We start from the raw sequence: 21951 nt of genomic DNA, 5'->3' as shown, positions 1-21951 counted from the left end.
AATTTGGAGGAAGGTGAAATCAGGGGTAGGGTGGCATGTGCCTTCCAGTTTTTAGTCTCACTCTAGTCTTCAACCAGTGCACATAGGCATCCCAACATTGTGCTTTGTGGATGCGGGAGGAATTGAGTGGATATGGAGAACACAGAATCGGAATGCTGAAAAGGAAGGTAGATCTTTAAAAGTGTGTTTCAATGGCACTCATGCAAGAACAGAAACATGAATGACTATACATGATGCAAAATGCAAGGACACAGAGTCAGAAAAACAAGAGGTGAGTTCTAGCTTTCCAAATATATCACCTTGAGAAAGTCAGTTCAGTTCACTGCTGCTCAATATTTTCCCCTATGTAAAATGAAGACAATTATACCTCCTCTGTCTTCTTCCTAGGGTTATTATGAGATTAAATGAGAATATACATACATACTAATAGTACATTTAGACTATAAAGAGCCATGCAAGTACCAAGGATTTTTATAGTCTTCCAATACAATGCCTCACCACCTAGTATTTCTTGTAATGTTAGACTTTAAGGAGACCTCACATACCATCTAGTAACACACTCCAATGAGCAATGGAAATCAGCCTCTGTGTAAACCCAGCCAGGGGGGGTAACTCACCACTTTATGAAATAGCACTTCCATTATAGACACTTCGAATATTGAAATGTGGTTCAATACCATTAAATTTATTTAGAAATGCTTTCATTTTCTTACACTTGCTATATAGCAGGAAAGGACTCTCCTGAACAGCTTACAAATAGGATATAATAGAGTTGTCTCAACAGCCCTAACAAAGTGCATCATTTCCATTGTTTTAAATATGAGCAAACTGAGGTTTGGAGACTTAAAATCATTCACCTGAGATCACACATTAGTGAGTGTTAAGAGATGTAAGCTTTTTAGCTTGTGACAAGCTCAAAGGAACAAATAATGCTGTAGCTCCAGGGGTCTGATGAGATGTTAGGAGGGATATTTAATTGTTCCTTTCTTCTCCCTGCCTCCCTCATTTCAGTGTGAACTTACAAAAATGTGCCTGTGCTTCTCCTCCTCCACTTATAAAATAAGAAAAATAATACTTTTAGGAGCCACAGAGGGATGCCTGAACAAATTAATGAGTTAATATTTGTAAAGAACATTGCGACTCTTTAATAAAAGCATGTTGTAACTGAGAACTAAGTATTCCATTACTTGAGTGGGAAGGCAGAGAGCTCAACAGTAACGCTATAGCCCCGTTTTAAGTTTGGTTTTAATAATAGCATTGTATTAGGTTAACGAGAACAAAGCACCCGCAGGAACAGAATCCAAGCAATTGGGAAAAACTGAAATAACAGAACCACAGGATGCTGTCTGTGATTTGTGTTGTTTGCAGCCTGTTGATGCTTAAACCATAGGTCTCTTTTCGGACCTGTCAGTACCTGGAGTTGTATACTACCTTGGGGGCAGGTAGAGGAACACATGTAAACACGTGTGCTGCCTGACCTTTCAGTACAGACGAGACCAAACGCTCCTGTCCCGCTCTGGCTCCCCAGCTTCCTACTGGCCTTTGAAGAAGTCATGAGGCCAGCCCATTACCGTCATACAGCCAGCAGGCTGAAACAAAGTGCAGGTAACTGGGACACGATCTACACTCAAGAGCGGGGCTTACGTTTCAGGTCAAGCTGAGATTAGACTCTCTTCTAGCTTTTAACATCCATGTGGAAAGAAGCCATTGTATTATTTCCTTTCTGCCTTAAAAATCAGAACTCTTGTCTATTTTAACAATGACAAAAAAATGAGTTAAGGGAGATTGTCTCATATGTAGTTCACCATGATTCCTGATATTTCTGTGCTTATCCCTAAGATGAGCACAGAAAGTTCACTGTCCTTCTTGCCTCAGAAGAAAACGTACAGTTAAGCTGTTATCTATTTGGATAAGACCCCCCCCTCCCCAAAGCAACTCAAGCTTCATATTCAGCTTTGACTCTCCTCTTCTAGTTTTTCCTAAAATTCACTAATATATTCAAGGCATGACAACAACAGCAATAATGGCTGTATAAGGAATAGTTATAATCATAAAGTTTAAGACAAAGGAGAAATGGAGATATTTAAGTAAGAATATGTAAAAATGTCTTTCTGTGCCTTTTAATTTTATGACTTTTTCAATATTATTTAGAATCCTGGATGTTAAAAATTAGATGAAATATACAATAGAACAAAATCAGAAATGACATAACATTTTCAAAGGGCACTAAAAAGTTACATTTTCTTTCAAATTAGAATCAGAAAGCTTGTTAAGTGTCTATTATATACCCAACAAATAGTAGAAACCATAAACATTCAGTTTTACAGAAATTTGCTTAAGGCAACAAATAAATTGTTTAAAAAAAGGGAACAGAAAAGAAGAGCGATACTCAATGTGTAATGTTTTATTGATAAAAGCAATTAGAAGTAAATATGACAATGCTAATACTTATTCACTTATTAATTCTGCATGGTGGTGAAAATTGGTGATATAAACTTGGCAATATCTCATACATAACTGGAAATATAGAGCAAGTGTTCAGTGGGAAATCAGGATGAGCTACTTACTTGGCAGACACCATTTTAGTCTCTGTTATCCTAATTTCTCTACCAGCACCAGTGCACAATTCCTAGGAATTTCAAGCCAATGAAATGGCAATTTATAATGAAAAGCAACATTTGCTTTTCTTGAATTTACTCAAAACCCACACACAGTAGTCGTATAATTCTAATTATTTATTTACATTGATCTTTCCTAAGAACTGAACCCTTCTGCATCTCGTATCTTTGACCTATGGGCAGTTTTGAAGAGGGAATATCCTTCTCAGTAAACCCTGCAACAAAGGGCCATTAGGTTTAGTGGCCTTTTAATCTATGCATTTTTCTTTCAATGCCTTATCTTCAAAGTTTCCATGTACGTGAGTATAAATGGTGTGGATCAACAGATTAGAACAAGTAATCTTATTTTTTGGTGTTTGAAATTAAAGGAACTGAATTCTATCCCTGACTCACCCACTACTTTGTGAGTCACTGTGGGCCCGTAACTTCATTAGTTTTATCATCTATTATAATAAAGATGTTGGACTAAGGACTAGCTAGAAATATTTTCAACTATGATGTGATTTGATTTCCACAATATTTGAAGTATTTCTAACTGAACAATCAAAGAGTAAGCCTAGTTTTCATGACACAAGTTAGCCTCAAAAACAGTTTCCAGGGGCTTTGTTTGGCTTTTATGAACCAATATTAAAACAAAAAAATTGACTAACTCAACTTAATTTTATTTCCAACTTTTCGAGACATCGTGAAAGTATTTTTTAATCCTCCAGCAATACTACAAAGTAGATGACACTTTATGCATTTTACATTTGAGAAAGCCGGTTCCCAAAGTCATGACCTGCTGAAGTCCCACAGCTAAGGAATAGAACTGCTGGGGTCTGAGTCCAGATTGCTACTTTTGCTCCATGGATAAGAGTATGGGTGAAAAGATTCAACAGGCAACTTTGTTAGTGCTAAAGTTTTCCTGTTACTGTTCAAAGGGAATTTTCTGTTGTATGAAGGAAGAGGTCACAGAAAGGATGAAATAATCCCTGACATCTATCCCTGGAAGAGAGTCTAGCCTTGCAACCAGTAGCCTGAGACTAAGCTGAAAAAGCCAAAGGAAGTAATGAAGACCATCAAACTCATAAATATAATATATTTATTGTTACCTTTTTTTGCAGTGGCTTAACAGATTAATAACCCCTTGAGACAAATGAAAACAGCAATCCTATTATCACCAAATACACTTTTCAGTTATAATTGCAGCATGAAATACTAAAAAGCTGAGGACACAGGACTGTTTGTTAGGAACATCAATAGAAGTATATATTAGAGGCATCAGAAGAGAATTAAAGATAGTAAGTCATGAGTAAAATTTCTGGTCAGAAGAACAAATATGCAGTCCAGTAGCTAAGAATAAAACACTGAGCTGTATAGCATCTAAAATGTCTACAGCTTCAGCTTTATTCTTTGAAAACTGCTTTAGACACAATTCTACATAAAATCAAATATTTTATATACATGCATATGCTCAGTGATTGTTAAAATAAGAACATGATATACACAGTTGACCCCTGAAAAATAAGGGTTTGAACCTTGAGGGTCTGCTTATACATGGATTTTTTTCAATAAATATACAATCAGCTCTCCATATCACCAGGTTTTGCATGGATCAAAACCAGTATTTTCTATCCATGGTTGGGAATCCATGGATGTGGAGGGCTGACTGTAGGCATTGCTCTATGTGCCATTTTACATAAGGGACTTGAACATCTACAGATTTTGATATCACCAGATGTCTTGGAACCAGAGGTCTTGGATACCAAGGGATGACTGTATTATAATTTTTACTCATTAACTAATTCCAAGGAATTATTAGAATACCTATTTAATTATATTTTATGTTTTATATTTAAACAAAAGCTGTTTTTCAAATACTTCAACATTCAAAGACAAAAATAGCAAGCATTTGTATATCTATTATGAGCCAGGCATATTTTTACCTATTTAGATATATTAATTTTTTCTAATTTCAAAACAATTCTGTGAATTTTTCACCCCCATTTTATAGATGAGAGAACTGAAGCACAAAAATAGTAAGGAACTTGTCCAAAGTTACACTGATGAAATAGACTGAATCATAGGGAGACCAATTTCTGAGTTTCTGCTCTTAACCACCACTGGACTAGGAATTTGTAAGGTCCAGGCACTGTGGTTTAGGGCACATGGCCAAATATTTTGGGGACCCATTGAGGAAAGCATAAGGTGTGGCTTGGTGAAACAAGTCAAGACAAAGAAAAACATCTTAATAAGACAATGAAAACATTTACTTAAAGTAAACTTCATGCAAAGAACATAGTTAAAAACTGGAGATATATGTTATGATAAATATGGATATATAGATATAGATATATTCCATTCTTATCTCAAGGAATCTTATGTTTAGAGATTACCTAACTTCTATAGTTTTAGATTTGCCACTCAAGACTGCATTATTATAGAGTTTTGTATTTGTTTATAAAATTAGATGCAAAAATATGCTAATGTATCATTAAGACTGAGATTATAATTACACAGGCGTCAGGAAATTCTCTGTTCAAGTTCCCAAAGCAACCATAATTCTTTTCTTTGAAAATATCAGTGAAAATACATATTCTTAAAATTTGTTCTCCTGTGGTGTTAAAAGCCTAAACACAAAAGAAACTTGAGGTAGTATTTGAGAATAGAGAATAAAGTGGAAAACCTAAACATGGAGAAATTTCACTATCTTGAATAGTTTAAAACTTTTTAAAAAAGAAAACAAATTATGTAGCTGATGAAAAGCCCATTTTAATGTAAAATATCTTCAAGTTTCAATAATGCAAGGTGTTAATAACTGAAAAAATAATTTCAAAGATCTATAATTTGGGTCTTGCCTGAGACCCTCAAGCAATAGAGTTGCTATTACAATGCTACTAAAGAAAATTAATGTTTGTAATTAGGCCAAAGTTTTAATACCATAAATCCCAATACAGCTATTGGGATATATTCATTTTCAAACTCTTAAGGATCTCTGGCTATTTTCAGGATTCAAGTGATTTACATTTGTATTTCCTTTGTTTCAGGCCCACCATTATGACAATCTAGAAAGTGTTCAGTTAACTCCATTTAACATTCTGATTTGATTTGGCCCAGTGTCAAAACACACACACACACACACACACACACACACACACACACACACACACACTCATGGCTAACAGAAATGTATTTGGCTGTTCTGTATTTACAAAAAGTGCAACAAATATTTGAATTTGTTTATGGTCTGACCATTAGAGCAGAATAGCAGGACATTAAAAATCTCCATTGGTAAAAAATCAGTCCCTACAATTTGTAGTCTCCATTCTTTACTCTTTATGGTATTTTTCTAATGGCCACTGTTTTAATCCTCAATAGTTATTTAAGAAAATATGTGTTTTTTCTTTATCTATCTATCATCTATCTATCTATCTATCTATCTATCTGTCTATCTATCTATCTATCATCTATCTATCTATCTATCTATCTATCTATCTATCTATCTATCTATCTATCTATCATCTATCTACCTACCTACCTACCTACCTATCTACCATCTATCTATCACCTATCTATCATCTATCATCAATCTATCATCCATCTATCTGTCATCTATCATCTATCCACCCATTCATCCATTCAACCATCCATCCATCTATATATTCATCATTGAATTTTATGTTTATGAGAACAGAATGAAATAATAAAAAGGTTGGTATGAGAAAGGATTATTTAAGAATTTCAATGAGAAGGTATTTCTAAATGCTTTAGAAGGCATTTCTAAATGTGTTGCTCATATTTGTGGCAGACAATAATTATACAAAGAATTTCTGATCATTCAACATGCATCTAAGACATCATCCTGATAAATGAAAACCACAATGACATAGCTGTTTAACTTTGGTACAGGTGACCTGCGTTGGTCCACTGTAAAATTTGAATAACACTATTTTTCATGGCTAAGTGTTAGAAAGAGGTGTGTCATTTGGTTTCTGAGACCTCATCAAGATCTGTCAGACAACACTCCATGAGAAACTCACAAGAAACTGGATAGTAAATATAACATATGCAAACAAACTTTGTAATCCTTGTATAGCAGTCTCCAAATGACCATCTGGCTCGTGTAAGGGTTATGCTATCAGACCTTTAGACTCAAGTAAATGAAAACTCTGACCTCTGTGCAATTAAGTCTCTAGCTAAGAAAAAATAGGCAAAGAGAAGTAGTTACCTGAAGAGAGTAGAGAAGCCATAATAGAACAGTTACCTGCACCACATATATGACTTTTCCAGGACAATAGTGTTTTAAAAGCAGGAATGGCAACTTACCTAAGGAGGGAATGAGAAAAAAAAAATAGGTTACCATAAGAGAATTTTAAGAACATCTGAGAAGCATGGTATATATTGACAGGCAGAGCTAGGTCCGTACACATAGAGAAATTACCCAAGTTCACTATATGCTCCCATTATAATTTTCTATTCCCTAAATCCCTTTAAATGTTCCCTATACACCTATCCCTGGCCTGCTTTCTCCTATTCACCTTCACTTCACACCAGTATTTGTAGGCATCTCCTTGTCAGGCTGACTTAACTCCACTAATATTTGTATTCCTCAAAAATAGATAGTTTCATCCAAAAATAAAGAATTGGGAAATTTAGACTAGATTCCAGATTTTGCCTCTTACTGGAGTGCCACCTTGACCAAGACAAACCATCTGTGAACTGAAGGCGATCACATAATTGAACTTAAGTCTGCTTCTAGCTTCAGGATTCTAAACTATTGAGAGAAAGCAACCAAAGTTGCCAAAAGACATAATTCTAAATAAAATATTAGATTTAACAGTTCTCAGTTGGAGTAAAATTTGGGGTATGGCCCCTTCCCATGCCACTCACTTTATTTTAGTCCCTATGATTTGCTATTCTGTGAGTGGGCAAGGCTGATTTGGCAGCCAAAACTCTGGGCTTGAAAAGGCTTATGGAAGGCTATAAATTGGGATTTATACAACTGCAATATCATCTGTGAAAGGCAGAAGACTGGGATCAGAAGTGAAAGATGGGATTGTGAGAATGAACTAAGATGACTTGGTAAAATGGATCTAGTTGCTCCAAGATTACTTTAAAACTTCTAAATTCAAAGGCCAATATTGCTCAGAGCACTTGTCAGAGGGAGTACCTATCAGCACACAGGAAATCTGTGTGCCCCACAAGTCTACATAAGCAGGCAAACCATGGTGCTGGGAGCAGGAAAGGGCTGGCTCTCTGAGGAAGGCACTGTAGTGTTTGCAGAGCACCTAGTGCCACCTCCATTTCCCTGGGAACCAGCTTGGAAAATTCTCTAGGTGCACAACCCTAACTTTTCTCCTGCTGGAAGCTGAAGTGTTCATTTTATGCATTGACTAATTTATGAGTTTAGTGAGAAATTCTTTGTAAAATAAATTCTAGAAAAGAGAGAGAACCTGAAAATGAATTCCCTCTGCACAACATGTGTGTATGGTCCCATTAGCAGTCGCACAGTGGGCAATCGATTAGGGAGGGAAAAATGGCTTTTTTTATGGTAATGGATTTTGAGCCTCCTGGTGATAATTTATTTACTAGAAATTTTGCAGAGCTGGCGAGCACGCTGATGAAAACCCTCTGAACACGTTCATTTAAAAAGAGGGAAAACGTGTCTTGGCTTATTTTTGAAAAATACTGTTATTAAATCATTGGAAACATATTGATAAAATATGCCTGAAAGCTATAGTCCTGTAATTTATAATACAAATTACATTGCTATTGACAAATGGCAATTTTATCTTGCAATTAACTTTAACAATTTGAATTTTTCTGTTTTTTTCTTTCTTTTTTTTTTTTAAAGAAAAATCTTGAAAGACATTCAGTAATGCTGTGCTAGGCTAGTCAGCAGTGCTGGCTCTCTTTAAAAGCAGTTCCCATCCCTTTTGTATTCCTTTGTATAGAGTTATCCTATCCGTCTACAGACCAAAGTGTAAAAGCAGGGTCTTTTCACCCTGACATTCAACCCCTTGAGCATCCTGAGATAAAAGGGACTGTGGTACCTAAAATTTTCTTGATATGAGAAGAGGGAACAGTAGCTTAGCCAAGTTCAAAGAATGTGAACTTCAGTATCAGAATGACATGTTTCTATTTCAGTTCCATCTCTTACTGGCTCTGGGGCATTGGGTAGCCAGTTTCTTCACTGAGCCTCAGTTCCTTTATTTGGAAAACGCAGAAAAATAACCCCTATTTTGGAAAAGGTGAGGTAACACACATGTGCCAGATGCTTAGGTTTATACTTCATATCCATCAGCCCATGTCCTACATCCCCCTTCAAACAACGGGTGTTCCAGGAGCTGGCAACTTATTCCATTTTCCTTTGGGGGGAGAACCTTTATTTTCGACTCTACTCAGAATGTGGAGTGCTCACAGGCAGGGACAATTAAATATCCATTTCTTCATACACATATGAATAATTTACTCCCTGAACTGGGAAGCACATGAATACTGGGCAGTAGAAAGGAAGAAGTTAGAAATAGTTATTCATAAAGGTGCTTCTCTGGTTGGCTTTGTTAATGTCTGGCTATGAAACTTTTATAGTGATAGAACAGAGCAAGAGCAAAAGGGTAATAAAGGCTGCTGACTTTGGAGATCCATGAGTTTTATGCAAATGATATATGAGCCTATCAAAAATATAATAAAGGACAGAAAGAATTATTATATAGGATATATTAAAGAGATAAAAGAAGTGTAAGCATATATGAACCTAACCATATATCCTCAAAATATGTAAACAAACAAGTGACTGAACCAAGAGGAGAAATACATAAATCAACCATTTATTTGGCAATTTAAACCACACTCTCCAGAAGCCAACAAAATAAGTAGACAAAAAAGGAGGAATGGTAGAAAATATATTAGGAATGTGATTTTAAAAGTTTTATTTAATAGACAAATATATAACTTTACCTCTTATAACAACTGAATACATATTCTAATCAAGCACATTTGGATCATTCATGATCATTGATTATACACTAACCAAACAGAGAAATCATACATAAATTCTAAAGATTCACCATCATTCAGACTGTATTCTCTGACAAAAGTATAATAAAATCAGAAATTTTTCATAAAAGGGAAGCTAAGTTACCACAGTTTGTCTGGAAATGACAAAAAACAACAACAACAACATCCACGCACCATTATTTCTAAATAACTTTTTGGCTAAAGAGAAAATCTTTAGACAAATTAGAAAACATTTAAATGGCATTTAAAATAGCCCATTTAAAAATGTGTGGGCACAGATAACTTGTAACATAAAGAATAACTTGAAGCTTTGCGTGTTTTTATCAGAGACAAAACATATTGGAAAACAAATGAGCTAAACATTTAAACTAAAAAATTTAGTACATCCAAAAACACAAAAATGAAGAAAATAATAAAGATAAGGTCAGCAATTAATGAAGTGAAAAGAGATGTAATTAATAAAAACAAAAAAAGTGGTTTTCTGAGAAAATTATTCAAATAGAAAACAGTTGCACAAATAAGCAGAGAGGGAAATAAACAGAAAATGCTACCAATGGAAAGTGAGATATACAAAAGAGAAATAAGAAAAAATAAAATGTCTATAAAAACAATTATATGACAATAAATTTCTAAATCCAAAACAAAATTATATAAGAAAAGTAGAAAATGTCTAAACTAGAGCAAGAGGAAATAGAAAAATTAAATAGATAATTGATTATATATTATAATAAAGATTTTCTTCCCTAAACACACACAGACACACACAGACACACACACACACACACATATACATGCAAACCACTAGCTTTTTTCACCCAGCTCCTCAACTCTCCTCCCACCTAGCAATCATCAGTTTGCTCTTGGTATCTACGAATCTGTTTCAGTTTTGTTTGCTCATTTATTTGTTTTTTTTTAGATTTCACATACATGTGAAATCATATGGTATGTCTTTCTCTGTCTGATTTCTTTCACTTAGCATAATTCTCGCTAGGTCCATCCATGTTGTTGCGAATGGTGAAGGGATTAATAAGTACAAATTGACAGTTACAAAGTAGTCACGGGGATGTAAAGTACAACATGGGAAATATAGTCAATAATATTGTAATAACTATGTACGTTATGTAAAAGTCTAACCACTATGCTGTATACCTGAAACTAATATAATATTGAATGTTAACTGTAATAGAAAGAAAATTAAAAAACAAAACAGAACAAAACAAAAAACTCTTAGGTGCAGGTGATTCTACAGAATAATTCATCTAAAATTTCAATAGATAATTCTTATATTTTGCAAATTACTTTATAAAATGAAGAAAAAGTAACTTGGCTTATTCAAATTCACAGAATCAAGTAAAAACAGTACAAGAAATGAAAATTATAGGTCCATTTAAATTTTGAGCATACATAAGAAAATCCTAAATAAACTATTAGCTAATCAAATTCATAACTATATTAAACATATTTAGTCTGATCAGACAGTATTTGTGCTCCAAATTGAAGATGTAATAGTGTAATCTGACACATTAGTGGATACAAAAAATTTACATAGTTATCTCAATAGATAATGAAAAGTTATTTGAAAATTAGAAATTTAATCTTAAAACCAAGTTTAAAACTTAGAAAGGGGGAATAGAGAACATCCTTAGCAGAGAGAATACTGTATTGCAAAAACTTTACAAACACTTTATGCTGAATACAGAAAATTAGAAACATATAAGATCATAAGACCTTTACAGATTTAATTTTAAAACTCTCTTAAAAACATAAACTAATAACTGAATAAATAAAGAAGTTAGTTAAGCTAAAACATAACATGAATTTCTATTAAAAATATATTTTTTTCCTAACTTTGGCCTACACATTAAATGAAATCCCAACAAAAATTTCAACACTATATTTTGCAGAACCTAGCAAACATTCATACACACACACATACACAAAGTAAAAAATAAACAATGAAATAACTAAGGCCAATTTTGATGGAGAAGAGCAAGGAGGGAAATTTTCCCATCAGGTAATGAAACAATTCGAACAGAGTGCTATAGTCATGAAGAAACAGAGAGATGAGTCTGAAATAAAAAGAAAAGTTCGTAAGTATGGGAATTTTCAAGTATTATAAAGATGGCACTACATATCAATGGGGGCATGACTTATTTTTAGCAGGTGGTATTTTAAAAAGTGATTCACAATTATGCAGAAAAATAACCTGGATCCCTTCCTCATATCATGTTGAAATAAGGACTCAAAATGAGTTAAAATCCAAAGTATAAAAGGCAAAAATAAAAAGCTAAAAGAAGAAAATGGAGGGGAATATCTTATGTTTTCAGGATGGAGGAAAACATCCTAAATGAAATCACAAAAGCTAAGCAATGAGATAAAATATGATTTTGAGCACAACAAAAAATTTAAACTTTCACTTAGCAAAGAGTACCTTTGGTAAAATTAACAGAGGAAAGCATGGGAGAAGATAGTCATTCTACATAAAGTGATACATGATTAATATTTGGGGAACCAAAGGAACCCTTTGAAGTCGTCGAGAAGAAAGACAGAAAGCCCATAGGAAATAAACCCTAAATGGTTATAATCATTTGAAGGCAGATTTAAACTCTATAATAACATGAAAAATAAAAACTGAAACCTTGAGGCATCAATTAACACTCATGAGATTGTCAAAATTTAAGTGATTCCAAGTGTTGGACAGGAAGTGGCAAATAGGGAATTGCAAGCGTTGCTGGTGGGAGTCTAAACTACTGGTACAATGTAATGGAGAGCGACTTGGCAGTACAGAGCTTCTGACACCACGACTCCTGGCTGTATGTTTGGAGAAAGTTTTTCACAGCTCTAGGAAGGAATCTGAGCAAGAATGTTTATCTCAGTATTGTTTATGTTGGCATAAAAATGAGAACAGATAAGGAAAATGCATTGGAGTAATCCAGTAGAATGGTGTGCACTTATTAGAAGAAATAAATTAAAAGTAAGTACACCGTAATAAATAGATTCTAAATACTATGCTCAGGGGAAAGACAAGAAGTAGAGACTTTTTAGTACAACATCATTTGTGTAACATGACCCACAAAGCAGCATTACTTATTATACAAAGACAGATACATATTTAAGAATACCTAGTTAACTCATCAGAACAGGTGACTATGGCTGGGTAGGAAGAAGGGAAGTGAATGGACAAGGCACAAAAAGGAAGAGAGAGGCCATGCGCAGATCAACGTTGAAAGCGGCCCACGACAGGAGTTACACGATTAACTCAATATTCTGCTCCCATTGTTAAAGAAGTATTAAAAACAAAACAAAAACACAAAGCCACAGTGTGAGTTTACCCCTAGCCCAAGCACTCATAGTCAAGTAACCAAAAATTGCCCTGATTGCCCCAAAATGTTGACTCTCAAACAAAACTTGAGCTTTATCTATGTCAGGCAGCCTTCCAGCCTCCTAGGTAAACAGCTGAAAATGAGTAACCATATTCGGTGAAAAAGAATGTAAGTTTCATAATCAATCACAATAAAAATGTATTTACTCATTCATGTTTTATAAACTGAGCTATAACTACTGAGAGTCTAGATTCTTAACACTTTTAATCAGCAGTCTTCGTGTTCCTGCATAATTCGTTTCTAGCTTGATAAACTATTCATATCAAGTGAAGCTCTATGAATTTCCTTTTGGCAGAAGAAAAAGGATGAGAGGAAGTGATAAAAGGAGGAAGGGTGAAAGAAGGAAAGAAATTAAAGAAATATTTGGCAGTTATGTAAAAAGAGCTCAAATATGATTAGACAAATGTAACGATTTTGTATATAGTGTGCTGGTTAAAGATGAGGCCCAGGATTGGCTCAGCGAACTCAAGATTTCTAACTATTGTTACCATGGTCAGAAGAGGGGTCCTTGAGTTTCTGGAATCTAGGATGACCCATCTCTGATTCCCAGAGGCTCTGTGTGTAGCCTACAGACATACCTTGGAGGTATCATGTATTCAATCCCAGATCACCACAATAAAGCTAGTAAAGACCACCACAACAAAGTGAGTTGTAATCATTATGTCTTCAATTTGTAACACCCACACCCACACAAACACATCCACACAATATCTGTGAAGCACATAAAGCCAGGTGTGATAAAATGAGGTATGCCTGCAGGTTATACTTGCAAGCATTCAGGCCTCAGGACCCTTCTCAGTTTGGTGAGAAGTCAAAGACACAATCAGGTATCTTCCCTGCTCCACTGGAAGCAGGTGTTGAGAAGAATTCTGAAACTGCTAAATCTGAAGAGCCCCCTAAACTGTTCTATATTAATGATCCCTAATCCTGGCTCTGCCTCAGAGTTATCTGAGGAGTGCATTTGAATGACACATGTGGAAACCCTTTATCGGCTCTACTGAGGGAGACTATCCAGTGATGGGTACTATGCATCCGTCTTCCGGTAAACCCCTCCGGTGACTCTAATCTGTCTGGACCCTCATTAATAGGACTGGCTATTGAGATCCACCCATCTGTTTTACCTTCCACTCTGTGCAAAGAATCCTTCCAATAGCTATCCAGCACTTTCTAGAGAGATTCAAAGGACAATGGGGGAATAAAATGCCCACAATTTGAGAAGGTGCAATCTTACATTCTTGCTAAATACACTTTCTTCAAGCCCTTCCGTGATTAGTTAGCCAGGAACCAAACTTCACTAACTGCCACTTCTCTATGTAATTGAGGTTGTCTGAGGGAGGAGAGATATAATTTTGCTTATCTCCAACCAATGTTGTGTTAATCACAAATATAACAAATAGCCATTAGGAAGAGGAGGAACCAGGCCTGTGGGGGCATCTGGATATAAATAATTAGGTAGTAGGTTTGCTTCTGTCCTTAGCCTGCTAACAACATTTTGTCGAATATGGGTATCAGCTCCTCAAAGAGACATAAATAATAGACTTTGAATATTTAAAATGCACATAAAAAAAATGAAACTATTTTGACAGATTTACTCAAATTATATGCAAATGTAATGCATATTTAATGCAAATATACATGTAGTTCTCTTAACTATTTCCTATGCTTCACTGTGTCCCTTACTAAAATGCTAATGGCTCATCTGTACTTCCTTATTGTATTCAGCAATTAATTGTTAATATAGCTTGTGGGTTCCACACAATTGCTAAAATAAAACCAATGAAAAAAAGGTCCCTGACCTTGAGAATATTAAATTCTAGTTGTGGAAAGAATACATGCCCAAACCACCCAAACAGGCTCATATTCATGAATTACTTATCTTGCTTAATGGCACCACTTACAGACCTCTAAGGGCCAAGAGAAAACACTGAAAAGTATTCCAGACTCCTTTCTACCGTCCTGCTCATGGTCAATAAGTCACTGAGCACTGGTTATCTTTTAAATCCACTCCCTTTTCCCTCTTCCAAGACTTCTTTCTTAGTTCATTTGGGTTGGAAAGAATGGGAGAACTCTAAGACCATCTCACTGGTTTCCCTCCCCTCCCCTTTAACCCAGGCCCTATTTCTGCTGCCAGAACAATCTTGGCAAAACTCATGCTGACCCATGCTTAGAATTCTTCAATGACTTTCTAAACAATACCCCAAATCCTTTACACAACATTTAATCCTTTCATAATTGTTCCCTGTCTAATTGGCTCTTTTGTCACTTTTGAATTCTCATCCTGTTCTCAGGTCATAAGCAAAGATTTGCAGTCCCTTTATGCAACAACAATTAAGCTTCTGTTAATGACAGTACTTCTACCTGTAAAGGCTTCCCCTGAAATCCTCTCTCTTCCTCTTGTCTACTTGGTGACCTCCTGTTCATTCTACAGGAGTCAGCTCAAATGACCACTCCTCCCCAGTATCAAGTCACATCACTCTTCTAGTTGAGATAGGTGGGCTGGCTCTTTATATTTCCAAAGTATCCCAAGAATATCTCATATCATTCTTCTTTTGTTGAAATAGAGATAAAAAGGAAATCATATGTCACTCTAATAATATGTTTCTTCCCTTATGTATGTCCCTCTCTTTAGTAACAAGTTCTATCCAATCTTCACATCCAACTAGAATATGGGGAGCTAGTTTAAGCCCCACATGTACCCCAAATACCCCAGAGTAATAAACTCATAGTAATTTTTCTATTATTGCATAATTTCTTTTGTTCAGTGCTATGGGGCAAGAGAGAATATTGTTTGCAGTTCATTTCTAAGCCTCCCAACTTAAACTAACACCACTGCCAGCACCATGTCTCCATTGCTGCCACCATAGCCACTATTACTGTTCCTGAGGATCTTTATCACACAAAACCGGTATTACTGATGAAATTGTTTTCTATCCCTTGGGTGAAGTATGGCTGAGGTAGGGGCAGGACTTGAATATTTACTTCCCATGGACCCCCATTAGACTATATAGTTCTTCAGAGTATAAGCTAGGCTTTTCCCCCTGCTTTCTCAGAGCCTAGCAGAAAGTCTGGCACATGCTAGGGGCATTCAGTGGACGCTTGATGGGTCCATGGATGGGTGAATGGATGGACGGATAGTATGGATGAATACATGCATGGAAGGATGTTAATAAAATATAAAGCAACTAGAGAGTAGTTCCAAAGCTGAGGTATAAAGGGTTTGTTTTTACCCCCACACTGATGGGGTCAGACTGCTGAGAAAATTACTATAAGGAAAGAATCTCTGTGGCATCACATAATTATGGATATACTTCTTAGAATAGGTGAGATTTGAGGTAGAACTTAACAAAAGTAGAATTTAAATAGGCAGAGAAAATTAAAGAAAGTACTCAGGCTAAACAAATAAATGAATACAATATTGTGAAGGGCAAAGGTCATACTGAATATCACCAGGAATATACAGGATTAAGCGAAACTATGAGTAAGTGTCTTGACTGCTTGGCTGAGGAATCTACATTGATCTGGAATTGGTGGCCTAGGTAAGAACCTGAGGTAATTATGTCAGTGTATGAGGACTTGAAACAGAAATCTCACATTTTATTTCTGAAACCAGGGGAGAGTAAACTACACTAAATTTCACATATAAGCAGAGAGATATGCCCTTAGTTGATCATAATTAATACACCACCAGATACCCCAAAGATGCTGAGAAGCACTTTTTGAGTTCTGTGTACTAGGATCCCTTTACTGGTAACTGAAATGTATGCCCTATGAGTACATTATGATTGTAGTTTAACAGACAGCAAGAGCAACTCTGTACAACAGGTAAGAGTAGAAATTAAGGTTACCTAATAATTTGAATCTACAAGGAAATATAGAAAAGCAGAATAAAATCTCCCAAAGGGAACTGGTAGATTAACAATTTAAATCTAAATATCATTAAATTGTAAATGGACATAAATGATTACTTTGATTTTACATTTCATTTGAAGAAAAAGTACCTTGGATTACCCACTAATGCTGTATGTAAGCCCTCATTCAGAAACAATTCATAAAAAGCCATTGCTAATTGAATTACCTAAATATCTCATAGGAAAACTGTTTGTTTGTTTTTTGAAGTGATGTCCTTCCAAAGAACTAATACCAAGCAGGATGTGAAATGACATGCAATTGAGAATAGGGATTATGCCTTATTTTACTTGGTATCATTAGTCGTTGGCACTTATCAAGCATGAATGAATGTTTGCTAAATGAAGAAATGGACAACTGGGATTTAAACAGACCAGAGGAGAAACTTAAAACTTAGTATGACTGACCTTCTAATCATCAGCTCAAGTCTAAAAACATATAGAATAAACCTACCTATAAAATGTGAATAAAGAGTCTCTTTAAACGCAATTATCTATAATTATAAAGAATATGCCCAATGGTCCAGCAGGAACACAAGTAAGGAAAAGGAAATTCCTTCCGCAATTCAATCATTGATCGTTTTCAAGGTCACTGTACCTCAAGTAAGACAAGTTACATTTGGGATTTTCCTACTTTATTCATCACAGAAAGACCTGTTAACTGTCCATGACAAACAGCTACTGCACATCCGTTTCCATCTTGCGATTTAGACCAAGTCTTTGTAAAAAATGAAAGCAACATAAAATATGCAGAGACTATCTTTATCCCTTCAGGCACAGGATGAGTTGAGCAACTCTGAAAATATTATGCAAATACAAAAATGTTTTCTTTGTTATAGGCCATTTAGCTTGGGCTTTCGACACCTTGAGTCTTGGATAAATAGATGACTCAGATTTATTTTCACTAGGTGCCAAGTAAGTGTGCAGCTAATTCTACCAAGGACATTCTCTACTGACCCATCCCACCGGGTGCTCAAATTTTCAATTTTAGTTATAAAATAATATTATGAATGGTGTTCACATTGTTCTGGACATTTTATTAGACCCTCCACTGAAGAGCACAGTGGGCTGTGGTATATAGCTAATTCATTAATTTCAGTTGTTTCCACAATCAATCCTGGTGGCTACAGCCCAATTCATCATTTTATGATATGTATTGATTGGTAAGATTAGAGAGACATCATTCATTTTTTAACAGTAGGCAGAGCAATAGGTTCCCTGTTGGTCTATAGAAACTATGGAAATGACAATCTCCCCAGAAGAAATGATTTTTGGATTTATTTCATCAGATTGTCTGTCATTCAGGCTCACTAAAGTATGCGGATACCTCATTCTGCCAGGGAACTATGATCTTGCAGGAGGACATCTATAAATCTTTCCTAAAGCCGGAGTAAAATGTTTCCCATGTTAATATACTACTGTTCCTTTTGTACAAGAAAATAAGCACCAGTATTCCTGTCCCATTGGAGAGAGGGAGCTAGTGATTTGTTTTTCATATATCCCTTATTATTCAAGAGCTAGGGAAAAAGTCTCAGCCTCAAGTCCCCCACCCTGAGCAGGGTCACCTGCATCCTCCGTTGTGTGTACTGTGTTCCTGCTTCTGCAAGACAGTTTGGAAACAATAAGAACTAATTTGTAGAGTTCTCAGCTGGGACAGCACTGTATAAACTTAGCATCTCAAAGCTGAAGAGTTACAGATTGGTTCTTATCATGCCAGGAAGGACTGTTTTATGATAGCGGTGGCGTTTGCCTTTATTTGTCCCTTAGGTGCAACTATACTAAAATCCGAACGAAAATCAGTCCTCAAATTACCCCTATCAGAAGTATCTTTGTTTATAAGATCCAGGAGAATATCACTTCACTGTGAGAAACTTCACTGAACCCCATTAGTATGTAACAGCTTCTCTTATACACTTTCCTTATACAGTCAAAATACTGTAATGATCTTCTAAAAAAAAAAAATAACGATCAATTATTTTGCTTTGCCCTGCATAAAATTCCTTCTAGGGAGACAAATTTATTGCAGATTACAATTACTTTATCATATTGTTACATTTTTTAAAGAAAATTACTTACTCTAAATTGCATCTAGTAAAGACTACTTAATACAATTAATCATTTGTCGCTAATAATTATTTACTTAAAGCTAGAATTTGCTGAAAAGCATCAGATCATTTTTTATTTGCGCACCGAAGGTAATTGTATAATTAGTAACTGGTTTACAGAAGCATGTTTTTCACATAATGCTGATAACCCAAGTCTAAATTGCCTTTTCCATGCAGGATCCAAAGGCACTTTATAAATCATCGTATTTAAGTCTCTACTCACACCTGCTCACACCCACACATAAACTGCAAATAGGGTATATTTAAAGAGGCCATTTAATACCAGGATAACTACTGCAAAGAATTCTCCATTGGGGCAAAATGCAGCAAAGTTTTAACAGATGCTCAACAACAACAGACAACAGTAGGGGTTAAAAAAAAAAAAAAAGAATGTCATCTCCAATTAAAATGACAGGAAAGATTTAACAGGGAGAAATGTAATTGCTCATTAAGACTTTGGGCAGGATACCAGAGATAATACCCTTCACAATGGGGAAACTTTTTCTAAAGCTTTAAAAAAACATATCCACATTAGAATTACACATTAATATCTCAGCTAAAACTGAGTTTTCAGAGAATAAAAGACAAACAGAAATGCTCTCCATCACCACATTAATTTTATTTATGGTCTAATCATACCCCAGTAAAGAACACATACATGCTTCTAATCCCTCCCCTTTAAGAATGGGAGGGATTAGAAAGGTTGGACTATGGGCAGTGAATTTAAAAGATAGAGCAAGGAAAGGAGCCTAGAATTACTGGATTGACACACAGGATAGAAATGGAAGGAAAGTGGTTGATAATGAATTAAACTAATCAAATACCCATTTGTTTTCCAATCCTGTACTTCATCTCCATTTCAAACATTATTGTGAAGATGGCCTGCTAACAAGTTAACTATGAAAATAACAAGGGCATACTTGGAAGGAACCTTAGGAATTATTCCTGGTTTGCTGAAGGAGAAACAGGCCTGGAGAATGGAGGCAAGTAAGTGCCCACATACAACTGTAGATAATTCCACCAGGTACTCATACATTCCTATTTGGAAAAATTACATGATTATGACTAAGGTCCTTGCACACTTCAGATAATTGTAACCTTTATCAAATGTCCACAACTGTTCAGCCCTATAGGGCAGGAGCCAGGGAGATTTGTGTGCATGGGTTTATATGGCTGAAGAGTAATCACCTTTCCACCTTATTATTTGTAGAATCAAAAACTACTCTCCATACTTTTGACTAACAGATGGCGGGGAAAGCATGAAAGCACAAAGTGACATGAGGAATAAATTGGAGAGAAACATTCATAATAACTATGATTAGAAGAATTGAGCTCAGTCCGTAGGAAAATGCATGCCTGCCAAATCTAATTCCACTTTTATTTCAACCTCCTCTCGCACCTCCCTAACTATAACGCTCAGGGTCGGGTAACACTGACTCGGAATTAAAATGAATTGTTTGCAGCTGCTCACATGCAGGCTTATTGGGTTGGCCCCGCCCAGTGTTTACATGTGGCTTCCCTTCCCAGCCTTAGTTCTTGACAGGGAAGCCCATTTGAGAAACAACAGGACAGCAAACTGAACAGAATGCATTTTATGAGTCAGCTTGATCCTATCCATGGGCTGAGAGTTCATAGTGTTAAGCCATTAGCCCCATTGCCTGGTTTTTAAAGAACTTACTATCTTTGGTTATCCCCCTAACAGTGGAAGCTGCAGGATTCAGGCCTTTTGCTTCTTCCATTTAGCTTCTGTCAAGTTCCCCTTTCCTTCTGCCCATCTATAAATTCTCTGATGGTTGATTAGAATTTTAGAGCTGAATAGGAATAAAATAATGCATGATGTTTGAGGGTAGCAGCGACGAGTAATTTTCCAAACCCTGTTCTTAAGCAAGAGAGAATGAAATTGTTCTTGCATCTGGCCAAGTGCAACCAATGGGAGAGTCATGAGATTAGGCTGGACTACAGCAAGCACAAGGGCACTGAGGTGCCTCAGCCGAAGCTGATTGAAACGGGGAAAGCCCAGGGATGCTGTGGAGGAGGGTCCATTTCTTCTAAGAATAAGAGGCATCTCAGCCTAACTGGTACTTCACTTAGTACGATTCCCCCAACAGGTGAGAGTATAATTAGTACATCTCTTTGAAAGTCAAAAATAATTTTGCCTACAGCAAGACAAGGAAAGGCATTAGTAAAATATTTGTAAGCCCTGTTTTACAGGTTCTCACCGTGAAATGACAACTGGAAAAGAGTATTAATATTGTGGCAAATAAGGGGAAGCATTATAATTGCTCTGCTTATAAAATTTTATTATAGAACGGGCTTGACATTTCGCTAAACTTGCTCAGTAAAACAGGAGGAAAAACATGCCGTTTTATTTTCTAGTCCTTAATTGTAGAGCTAATACCCACATATCTGGATGCTAATAAAGTCCTTTAAATTTGATAACTGTTCTAGTACTATTCTTTCAAGAATGGCAATCATTCCATCTGGGAATCAACTATAGTAATCGGTAAAGCTGGATCATGTGCTCAGGCTATACCTAACCCAACCATTTTGTTTCAGGATTTTAAATAATTTTACAACAAGATCTGAGTCCAAAGATTGAAGAAAATGTATTCTTGACTCCCCAACACTAGTATTTATTTAAAAATTAGAGAAAACCTCATTGAGATAAAGTGGATAAAAATTTGGTCATTGAATCTGCGAACGTTAACCAAGCACATATCACAGGAAAGCACAGTGCTAGGCATGGAAGGCATAGCAACAACTAACAGAAACAACTTGATATCATTATGCAGAGGCTGGGCTTGAGCCATCTGTTTCCATAGCCCCATGTGCCTCTGTCATAGGCACAGACCCATCCCATTCCACTGTCAGGCTGGCTTTCTTTCCAGCTGGATTCTGAGTTCCTTCACGAGATCTCAATAGCTTCATCTTTCTCTCTGTA

At 35.9% G+C, this 21951-nt stretch overlaps 1 protein-coding gene across 2 annotated transcripts in view; it reads right to left on the bottom strand.

Annotated features, from left to right (window-relative positions):
• The window catches only part of LSAMP (limbic system associated membrane protein), a 1857927-nt gene that overhangs the window by 810188 nt on the left and 1025788 nt on the right, over positions 1-21951 (bottom strand). For both annotated transcript variants that reach the window (XM_081137699.1, XM_081137701.1), the window contains exon 3: positions 6826-6923. In XM_081137699.1, coding sequence (XP_080993825.1) covers positions 6826-6847 — 22 coding nt within the window. In that variant the 5' untranslated portion in view covers positions 6848-6923. The remainder of the gene's footprint in view (positions 1-6825; positions 6924-21951) is intronic.

The sequence above is a fragment of the Miniopterus schreibersii genome, assembly GCF_964146895.1.
Source record: "Miniopterus schreibersii genome assembly, chromosome: 5".
In the NCBI taxonomy this organism is placed as follows: domain Eukaryota; kingdom Metazoa; phylum Chordata; class Mammalia; order Chiroptera; family Miniopteridae; genus Miniopterus; species Miniopterus schreibersii.
This window is presented reverse-complemented; position numbering and strand designations above follow the sequence as displayed.